We start from the raw sequence: 11,629 nt of genomic DNA on the forward strand, positions 1-11,629 counted from the left end.
CTTCATGGTTCTACTCGTCACTCAAGTACGGAAAAATTTTCGAAGCATAACACTAGTCTCAACATGCCCGGTAAGAAGTCCAACCAAATCACAGCAGAGCCATGCCCTTCCGTAGAGCTTCCGAATGATCCAATCTGCTCAAATACAAATTAAGCGTAAGAATACGAGACAAACGATGCCCATAATACCTTATAGGAGATTTAGGTCCAAAATATCAACCGATGGACCCCGTTCCAAACCCCAAAGGTCAATTTCGTTAATTTATTGGAAAAAAGCTTCAATATGATCTAATTAGAATTCTAGGGAGTTATACGAATCCATTGATACCCATAATGGCATTCTTTAATCCAAACTCAAATTAAGCCCTAAAATTAGGATTCCGAGCCACGAAGGGCAAAATAGAAAATTCGTCCCAAAATCAGTTTACCCAAGATTTATAGAGTCCATAACTCAAAAGTCAGCCAATCCTATCATCACTTTCACGCTCAATTGAAAGAATCTTAGTCTCTTAAGTTAGGTTTCCAAAACCCACAATTCCCCTTCCTAAATCATGATTTCTAACATGAATTTCCATAATATTAGATGATATAATCATAAAGGAGTGATTAGGAACTTACCCACTTCAAAAATCTCGCGCCTATGGACCTCCTTTAGCAGGAGCGACACCGCAGGGGCGGATAGAGGCTCCCAGGGGCAAGTACACCAGAACCAGCAAAAAATCTGGTTTTTGACTCTCACACCCCGAAATCCCGAGACTCTCCCAGAACCGCCCCGATATAAACCAAATATGTAATCCCACATAGAAACATGCTACGAACTCACTTGCGCACTCAAAACTCCCAAAAGAGGTCTCGTTGACCAAGTCAACCCCAAACGGCCAAAAATCAACTTTCCAACCAAATGTCCAATGTGCCCCCAAAACCCTCGGGAACTGAACCAAATACACAACCAGCCTATATTCGACATTCCGGAGCTAATGGAACCGACAAAATTCTCAAAATGACACAATTTCCCCTGATGTTGACTTTAGTCAACCCAATACTTATGAAATGCAAAAACTCTCGTTTTCTCACTCAAATCACATACGATTGCCTCGGGAATTGCCCCACCCATCCCCACAAGTCATATACACTCTAACAAAGATACGGTGAAGGTCAAAAGGGGTAAAATAGTCAAAAGTGCTAAAACAACCTAATGGGTCGTTACAATAGAGCATTTAGACCTTAGTTGCGGTAGTTGCACATGAGAGAATTCATAGATAACCCAAAGGTAATGTTAGTGGGGGAAATTAGGTAGACTGTTGATATGCAATTAAATCCCAAAAGTTTAATGCGCATGCAGATTAAAAGAATGCCACGTAGCTTGAAATTTATTAATATCCTAAAAAAAGTACATTATTTTTAACGGAATAGGTGAATGGGATAATATTAAGTTATATGTTTTTATATTTTAGCTTTAGAAAGAAAAAAAAGATCTTTACTCAAAAAAAGAAAATTCTCACCGGAAAATATTTGATAAGGGGGTTATCGCTCTCATTTAATATGTGGAGGGGGTATCATTTCCCAACCCTTAAATGTTAGGGGATAAATTGGGATTGACTCAAATTTTTAAAGCATGGAAAATCTTTTTATGTATATCATAATGCAATATTTCAAAAGGAACATTAAGATTGTCGTACTGGTCAACTGTTCAAAAGGCTTTTGACTTAACTATCATCATCATTTTGTGAGTTTCATATTAAATGATTGGGTGTTCTTGTTAATCCCTGAATTATAACTCCGTAGATTAACCGATCAAATATGTGATAATTAGGATAACTTATTGAGAGACGTAGGAGATGAAAAAAGTCTTAAAAATGAGTTCGCTAACAAATGATCACCGGAAAAGAACATGCAAAAGATGAAAGTAGAAGCTAAAGAAGAATAAAATGTACCTTGACGAAAGAAATCAAAGCTGGAGATGGACTACAGAAAATGGATGATAACTCACTAAATTTAACAAAAAATACATTATTGAGCCTACAATATGATTATAATCGCAAAGACATATCGGATGTGTAATTTCTGATCAACATGACTACATGGTAGGTTTCGTATATATACTTCATTTGTTCAAAGTCACAATTGCTGCACGTTGTATTACCGAGCCAATGTCATGGAGTACTTATTATGGACTACTGCACAAACAAGCCAACCGATTTTTAGCTAGTGATTTGAGATATTTTAGCGGTAAATTTTCGTAGCACCTTAAAAAGTACTGATAGCTGACCAGACCTCCAACATTAAGGAAGCTGATGAAAAACATTATTTATGGATTAATATCTTCTTTTTGCATTAATTTTTTTTCATGCCTTTGTTCCTCAAATAAGTATATCTTTTATTTGGTTAAAAAGGTTTTTTATTGAATAATTGAGAGACTATTTTACCTAGTGCAAAAATATAGTAAAAAAACATTATTTGAAGAAAAGAATATTTATTTAGTAAATACTAGGAGTATTGATTTGACACGAAGTTATAAAGGAAGATTTTGTAAGAATTTGTAAGTTTGAGAAATTCGTAAGTTTACCGGGTGATGTAGCATGCTACATTATCTTTCCAACATGAGAAAATCACTTTTCCGGCTGAAATGATATCGTGGGAGGGTTAAATTAATTTGAATGATTTTATAGTAGTAACAAAAAATTAACTTTACTCCTAAATTAGGTTAAGCTGAACGATTATTATAAAAACTGACTATACTAGCTAGTGGCTACTGCTACTCTACAAGAGCATATGGGGCGTCACTCAGCCGCGCACCTCACCTATTGACATTAAAATCTTGATATTTTCACCACCAAATAGTTGCTTTGGTACATTTAAAGGCAAAATCAAACTGAATTCAAGATTTTCTGGAGCGTTGTAGAATATATGAGTTATATATATGATCGTTTTAAAAGTTTTCTTTTCTAGAAAGAGATCTTTGGAAAGTTTGAAAGGCTAAAGCTGGTGGCTTTTTGGTTTCTGGTTTCGAGGCACAGTTTAGTAATGCAAATCCAACCTTCTATCTCTTCGTGCAGGCCGTTGAACCATCTTCCATATCTACCCTGTATTCTTGGATCCAAGAGAAACAAATTACTCCTATTAGAGTTAGAAGCTTATATGATCACTAAACTTTATTTTGCCTTCCAAAAGTCACTCAACTATGGGTAAGTGGCTCTATAGTCACTCAACTTTGTTTTGTCTTCCAAAAGTCACTCAACTTTGGGTAAATAGCCTCCATAGTCACTCAATTTTATTGTCTTCCAAAAATTACTCAACTATGGGTAAATAACCTCTATAGTCACTCAACTTTGGGTACTTGACCTCTACAGTCGCTCAACTTTAGGTAATTGACCTCCATAGTCACTTTAACCAAAATTGTAATTTCCAATACATATTTAATGACGTGATAATTATAATTTATTTTAAATTAGAGAACTAGAAGCATCTAAAAAGGACTGTGGTTCCAAAAAAATTTCAAAGAGCTTAAAATGCTATCGAGCCACATAAGTAGAAAACTAGAAGCATATAGGCGCTACTGTTCTATGAGCTAATTGTGCCCAACATCGACCGAATGCTTTAGCCTGCCTTTGACACTTACATTATCCTGTCAACACAGATACATACGTAAAATAAAATGTGACAATAATAAGCTCTGCTCAAATAAGATGTTCCATGCATTAAGGCTTAACAACAAAATTATTTACGGTCAAAAAACCAATGTTCCTTGCTAACATCCGAGGCTGGTCGGTTCATGCCATTCCAAAACTACATGGTGCAATAACATTTTCGTTCAACTCTAGTTCTTATTTCAGCAGAGAGAAAGTGAGGGGCACGAAACATGGTCAGCTTGAAGAGCCATCTAACAAACAATGTTCCCAGATTAACTTCAAGTTGTTTTCCAACATTTCAAACACCAAATTTTCTTCGACTGTTTGCTTCTGCATTTTTGGCAAGAGAATGTAAATTCTATCAATTATTTCAGCAGTGAAGCGGCAATTCAGAAAATAATACAGAAAGGCTCATCAGTTCAACAATGAAGAGGCACTGCATGTTTTTGTTTGTATTTCCGTGGCACATGCAAATTGACGTACCATTCACTAACATGACCTACTGTGAAATTCTTTTAGGGACATAAAATTTTGGGTAATTCTATCCTAACAGGAAAGCAAAACCAGATTTGAATCAGTGGTAATTTTGTGTCGCTCCAGCTTTTTTGGATGAAGTTATTCCTAATTCGGTGGATAAATTAGTAAGTGTGTGCAGGATACAATAGCCTAAGCTAGTGATGGTTTCGAATACACCATACCAACATTGATGCATTATGAAGTGACATCCAAAATCAGAAAAGAAAAAAAGAAAAAAGAGATATGCAATTACTTGTCAGGAAAAGAGAACCTACTCGTAACTGGGATACAATTCCAGGCATTTTCAGGAAAATCTCCCGTGTAACCTCACCAGTTGAAGATCTTAAATCAAATCGATCTGCATGCCGAAGTTTAAACCTAATTGATGAATTTCTATATGATTTTGAAGTTGTGTGACCAATACCAATAGCAGCATATCGACCACTTGAAGAATCCTTGCTTAACGGCCATCTCAAGCCACCCTGAACTTCTGAGTCCAAAATGGCAGAACCAATAAGATCTTTAATTTCATTAATCTCCTCATCCTGAAAAATGCGAAGAATCATCTTAAGCACAGCACTCATAAAAAGAAGCATCTTCATACATAATGCATTAGTGGTGTACTTTCAGTTTAAACAGTGCAGGAGTCCAATGAGAAGATGAAAATTATTGCAAGTGAAATCAGTTACACAGGACAGAGGTCCTTGTTCACTGCAGTTAGAATATCCATGAAAAGTACACACAAAATCATACCATTACTCTCAAATCTATAGATTTTGGTGTTCTCGGATCCTTGCTATCCTGCTCATTTCATAGAAGTACTCGTTCCCATTAAAAAGATTCACGCAGTATAAACACTAGTGTTCCTAATAATGAGATTATTGTTATCCTATTCTTCATGTTGTGTTGTGAACTTCCCTTGGTGATTAACCCAAAGACAAAACTATTTGTCTTCCACCTTCTATCCTCTCCTCAATAAGCCCACAACATTGAACGAAAAGGGGAAGGAAGCAGGAAAGAAAGGGAGAGGAAGGTGACGAAACATAAAACCTGATGAGAGACATTATACATACTGAGCACAATAAATTTAGCTGCTCACGGCATAAAAAATGTAGTACTGTAAACACCAAAGATGAAAATTAGATATGACACTCCCTAGAAAATTACCCAAACAGAAAGGCAGGTTCATGCAGTAGCCAAAAAGCATATCTCCCTCATAAGCTTGAAATCAGGACTTTATTCCTTACATAACTACTGAATAAAAGTTTCGGATATGATATATTTGACAGAGTTTGAAGTCTATATCCAAGATCTTTGATTTTTTTTTTTTTTTTTTTTTTGGGTGATACATACAACTTTTTCAACTTAGAAATGTTCGTAACCAAGACCCCTGAAATGTGACTAGTAATTGCTATTACTGTGCCTACGTAAGACGAAAAAATATCACCCCAAGTACTAAATCACTGGACATTTATTCAACCTGGCAAGCAACACAACCTAGAAAGTATGGACCTCATATTAGACATGGTGAACGGAAGAAATATCAACACACCTCATTTGCCAACAAATTAAACTATGTACTTGGTGTGTGAAGGCCTTTATATCTTATTAAGCCAATGACAGCAACATTCAGACGCCAAAGCAAATCATGTACATTGAGAAACCACCCTAAAGCTAAAGGGCTAAGAAGACTATCTTTATTTTTACATTATGACTTTTTCATTTTCCATTCCTGATCTCTCTCATTACTCACTGTAGCAATGCTTCATATCTAGTCAATTCCAGCAACTAGCGAACCCCAAATATAATGCACAGGTGTATTCAAGCTGCAGCTACAGCGTTTAGTGCGAAATGCTATCACTTTACTGTTTCTTTTTTCATGAAGAAACATTGAACCTTAGAGCCACATAAAAGAAAAAGCAAGTAAGTTTGCACCAAAGAGTAATTAAATTCAGATGTTTGATTGTAATGTTTAGGAACTATGAATGCAGACATCTGGCAGACCTCACAATATGTGCTATGACTTACTATAGGTGAAGGAATAGCAATGAAGTAACAAACAAATGGAGATCTTAGTTCTAAATAACATAAACCCATTCTAGAAGGAAACATAGAAAAGTTAATTCTCAATGAAGGAAATAACTTACAGATAAAATCATCTTGATTTTCTTGGTATATAGAATCAACCTCAGATCTGAACTCTTTCCAAGACAGCTCATATCTGCTACCATGTGGCGTACTCGGTTCGACTCAATCTTATAAAAAAGGGGGTCAGTGTCAAATGATACAGTTAAAGACTAACTGCAAGCAGTAAAGAGAGCAAAAATAAAAGGTAAGAGGTGGTAAATATGACAATGATGATAATAGTTGCTGCTTTGGTAAAGTTAAAAATAAGTAGTTAATTAGGTATCTTACAAGAAATTGCAGGTATAAAAGGTTCAGAGTACTAGAATATGCTTTAATCAAGAAGCAGCAGGAACCAAGGACTAACCTTATAGAGCTCAATCTTATTATGATCTTTGGCCACAGTACATTTGCAAGAAACAGTTGAATCAGGTTGCAACATATCAGAAAGCTACAAAACAAAAGAATAGAGCTAACAGAAACAATACAGTAGGAGAAAGACATTTGTTAGAAGCTTGAAAATCGTACCGCTACGTTGTATAATTCTTTCCCTTGCACATATTCTAGCCCAAGTTTCTCAACTACTTGGTTTTCTATGTAATCCATATATGCAGCAGGAATATTTGTATAAAAGTTGCGTTCCATTTTTCTCACAGTTGTTTCATTCATTGGGGGTTTAGTTTCCAGGGATTCTTCACAAATTGAGGAATTCCTGCATCACAGACAGAGAGGGATTAAATGTTGACACATGCAGTGTATTTCAGGACCTAACAAACCAAAGCTTCAAAAACTATAAACTAGCGTGATACATTCAACATATGAGGTTTTGACATATAACTGTTAACTGGTAAAATAGATGCACAATGCTACAATATATCAGAGCGTGATACATTAGACATGAGGTTTTGACATAATTTATAAGTATGAATAGGTAAAAAAGATACCTACGCTACAATATATCAGAGGGTAGAAACATATCAGAAATCAGAAGTTTGAGGAACATAAATGTCTCTGTTCATTCCTCATAAATTTAGATATTCTTTCCTTGATGATAGCATCCACGGTGAGAATTGGGGATTGGCAGTAACCATGAGATATGATGTAGTTTGATACTAAATAGTAAAACCACCTCCCTTCCACCTAAAAAGTAAAAAGGAATTTTATCTAATCTTGAAGGAAATAAAGGTTGCATCTTGAGAAAACTTCCATCAGCATACAAAAGAAAGAAAGGAAGCAATTTGGCCACTATATTTATATCTCTTCTTGAAGTGATACGAATTCAATGCTCAAAACAGTTGTGAAACTGACAATACTATACGAGAATGGTGATTGTTTACCTCCATATGCAGGGATCGATCAGAATGACGCTATAATGATTATCAAGACGAGATGGACTTAAAATCGCATGGAGGAAGATTATTTCAAAAACCTATAACATGTTGGAATCAATCTGGACTTACAGACATAACGCAATGGAAGCAAGGAAATATAAGGGCATTACTAACCATTCAGGACAAAGGATAGGCATCATTATACATATATTAGGTTCAGTCTTTACTAATGGAATATTAGACTAGTCAAGACTAGTACATCAACATAGGATAAGTGTGCAATCAAAAGAATCTCTAGTTTGAAAACTCCTAACTTCCTTGCAAAACAAGATTCTGCATTATTCAAAGGAGATGAACCTATGTAGAGCGGAATGTATATGGAGGATTCAAATAGCTAACAAACTAGTTTTGGGTTGAGGCATAACAGATTGATCAATTATTTCCAAACAGTAATATGACTAGGAGACATGAACTTAAAGTATCGCAAAGACAGTGCGTGTTTTGGGCATGAAGGCTTAATCAAGTAATTAAAAGTATACTCACTTAACAATTCAAGCTTTTAAATGAGATGATCACACACTTCTAAACAAAAGACAAATAGATGAATGAAACATCTTCCAATAAGTTTGTTAGGGGGGGAAAATATACCATTGATTTCTACGATACAGTTTAACCAACCCCCTAACCACAAATATAGAGCAGATCCCAACAAATGAATATCTTTGTTACTTGGTCATCTATAGAAAATATGGCACTTTCCTAATGGTTGATTTGTTAGTTTACACTCCTCATCAAAGTTTTTCTTTTGACACTCAGACGAGCATTATCCCTTCGAGGATATCCGTAATCCGGTAAAATTAAGGAGCCAAGAAAATTCAGCCATGTGTCATCGTAATTTCACTTGATTTCTGTTCCTTTAAATCCCCATTATAAGAGTCACTTAAACACTTCCCAACTTTCATCAACAAGCTGTTTTATTCGTCTCAAGTCAAAAGGGGATCAATTCTGAGGGTAATTGACTTTGGCTGTTTGTCCCATCAACAAGCCATCCTATTTTTGTCCAAGGCTTTGGCTGTTTAGTACTCGCTAAAATTTTTTTGAATTCAAATGAAACATCGTTGCTTTTCAGAGTACAAAAGAAGAAGACTGACCCATAAAAGAGAACTTTTCCGAAACGAGCAACTACAGACGGCTTTACTTGTGCCATATCAGCTTCCTCCATCTCACTCTTCATATGTTGAAATGACAAAAGTATGTCCGGCTTCACCTTTTCCGAAACCACAAGCCATGGTGCATCTATAAGCTCATTTGTTTCTTTACAGACACCTAGAAAAGCATAAATATTTAACAAAGGAAATTGAAATAATTAAGATCTCAGAAATATAAATCAATGTTGAATTCCATGAAATCAGAGAAAGGATTCTAGAGATATACAGCATTTCTCGTGTCAAACCCTGATCTACTGAACTAGACATCCCAGAACAAAACAAAGGTGGCCATAAGCAACACAAACAATAGATTATTAATTATTCCTCCCACATCACAAATTTGTACCAACCACAGACCAGATATTCTAACTGTTGGGCTAAGACAGTCCAAAGATACTGTTAATAGGTTGTGTTATTGTCCACATTGGGCCAAGCCCGCATGGTTTTCCCCAAAAAGGTCTCACACCATTAAGAGTATCCAACAACTTATAAGTAGCTATTTTTTCTTTTCAGCTATCAATGTGGACTTTGTTCGCACACCCAACAATCTGCCCCCGAACTAAGTTCTACATGATTATCATGATTCATGTGTCAGAGATTCAACCATTCAGTATGTCACCCACATCGTCAAAGTATCTACGGTCACCGAAATCTAAAGGCTGTGGATGCGTCTTCAAAGCTATGGGTAAATGTTATAAACTAGCCGAACAAAGGCACTAAGCCAGGCCCCACGCCACACTCTGCCGTCTTCATACTCGTCCCGCCAAACCTCTGATACCAGTTGTTGAACTAAGACAGCCCAAGGCTGATTAAAGCATAACACAAAATATGACCTCCATCCCATTCAGTACACTGTATCCAAAAGTCTTTCCTTACTAAGTCTAAAAAAAGTACTTTTCTATAAAGACGAGAGAAGTGTATATTCAACCATGTAACATATATATCACTGTGTCGGTCACCAATTCAATTCAGTGTAGGGTTGTACTTGTTGCATGCAGAATTGTACACAAATTGAATATAAAGGGTTGGAGCAGACTGGCCATGACGATTATTCATTTTTTCTGGAAATTTTATTTCACTTTATTTGAAAATCAGTTTTTGGCCACGAAAGTTTCAAGGAATTTGAAAACACCTCAAAACCTATTTTCACTTTTTCCGATCACTTTTTGATTTTTCTGTTTTCAAATTTTGCCCATTTCAATTTGATCAAGTGTGCTAACGGCTTGAGTTTTGGGTCGGGTCATATATTTTCAACTGAGTTTTATTTATTAGACAGATTCAAAAAAGAGTAAAAAATATATTATTCATGACATTTGAATTAGTGAAGCAATTTTTGCACTTAAAAAAAATATATGGGATTTAATTTATGACATTATGTGATTACCTACTATGAGGTATTACTCCTTTAGATAAAATTTCGTTGTAGTTAGAGGTAAATTAATCAAGTTGGATGATTTTGCTAGAAATTTTGGGGTATAAATCATATTTTATGTTTTTTAGAAAAATTACATTCAAATAACCAAATATTCTTTGCAAAAAGTATAATAAAACACCAACTCTCACTTCAAAAATTCCAAATAAAGTGAAAAAACATTTGGTTTAAATGGCCAAACGCCTACTTAGAAGTTGATGAAATTACAGATACACCTCCAAATTATTTAGAGATACAGTTAATGCAACATTTATCAAATACATTAGGACATATCTAAACCAGAAAGAAGTTTTCACAGTAATTTGACTACTCTTCCAGAAGAAGTACGTAGTACCTTCCATTAGAACCAAAGCTAACGGTGTTTGGCCTGAATATCGCTCGAAGTATTCGGTACAAACAGGTTGTAGCCTCACAAGAGATGAAAATAGAGAATCATTAGCCACGCCAACAGAGAACCATTTCAAGATGGCAAATCTCCTGTAAACGATGTTTTTCCCGCGAAAATGATTCTTCTTTCTGCTCTGCTCCCCAAACGACGACTTGACATTCAGAAAATCCGGTGTCGGAGTTGGATTCAGCAATGGAGAACCCTTTGTTTGCCTCTTGTGCGGAGGAATGTAAGCCATGCAGTGCAGATTATGATCACTTGCTTTGTCTAGTCTTACTTCTTTCCCTTCACTCTCTAATTATAAGTCTTTGTGTAGTCTTACTTTCCCTTTTGTGTCCCCAAAAGAAAAAAAAGACTGCCTCCTCTTCCTTATACATTAAGTTTCCCAATTCTAAAATTCTACTCGCTCCATCTCAAATTATCCGTTGTGTTTACCAAAAATAATTGTCTTCAATTATTTATTGTCTTAGAATTCATTATATCACTATTTATTGTCTTAGAATTCATTATATCCTTAGTTAAGATAACATTTTACTGAAAAGAGATTACAACTTAGACATAAATAAAAGTAAAATAAGTCAAATACCCCCTCTTAATTAATTCCATGTCTAAGTTATAAATAAAGATTATGATCACTTCCTGTGTACTTATTGTGAAGGTGCTCAGTTACTCGGTTTGTGTGATCATGGAACACTTTGGCGCTATATTTATGTAGAACCGCTAGAATATAGAGAGTCAAAAATACTTCAACAGACGCATTATATTAAGTGCCCGTATATCCTAGTTTTCACTTTCCAGAAAAGTGTTTTGATATAGAATTGTTACAATGTTTCGGAATTTAAAAAATTCTAAAAAGCTATTTTCACAATTTCATCTCAAATTACTCATAAAAATTTAAAAACAACTTTAATTTGTATTTATGTCCAAACACAACTTCAATTTCCAAATACGTCCACTCTACCTAGAAGCATATAGTCGTCGCTACTGTTCTATGAGTTATTA

At 35.3% G+C, this 11,629-nt stretch overlaps 1 protein-coding gene across 3 annotated transcripts; it reads right to left on the reverse strand.

The window, feature by feature from the left end:
* Nucleotides 1-3,671: 3,671 nt before the first annotated feature.
* LOC132059566 (uncharacterized) lies at nucleotides 3,672-11,023 on the reverse strand. 3 transcript variants are annotated; one of them, XM_059452208.1, is made up of 7 exons: nucleotides 10,574-11,023; nucleotides 8,751-8,925; nucleotides 6,797-6,980; nucleotides 6,636-6,719; nucleotides 6,292-6,399; nucleotides 4,398-4,689; nucleotides 3,672-3,958 (listed from the first exon to the last, which is right to left on the reverse strand). In XM_059452208.1, the coding sequence occupies exons 1-7, from the start codon at nucleotides 10,863-10,865 to the stop codon at nucleotides 3,927-3,929; spliced, it is 1,167 nt and encodes a 388-aa protein (XP_059308191.1). In that variant the 5' UTR covers nucleotides 10,866-11,023; the 3' UTR covers nucleotides 3,672-3,926. The 3 variants fall into 3 exon arrangements, with proteins under 3 accessions (XP_059308191.1, XP_059308190.1, XP_059308189.1); XM_059452207.1 differs by having other exon boundaries at nucleotides 4,420-4,689; nucleotides 6,803-6,980; nucleotides 10,574-11,019; XM_059452206.1 differs by having other exon boundaries at nucleotides 4,420-4,689; nucleotides 10,574-11,017.
* Between the last annotated feature and the right edge of the window lie 606 nt (nucleotides 11,024-11,629).

The sequence above is a fragment of the Lycium ferocissimum genome, chromosome 6 (genome assembly GCF_029784015.1).
Source record: "Lycium ferocissimum isolate CSIRO_LF1 chromosome 6, AGI_CSIRO_Lferr_CH_V1, whole genome shotgun sequence".
NCBI classification, from domain to species: domain Eukaryota; kingdom Viridiplantae; phylum Streptophyta; class Magnoliopsida; order Solanales; family Solanaceae; genus Lycium; species Lycium ferocissimum.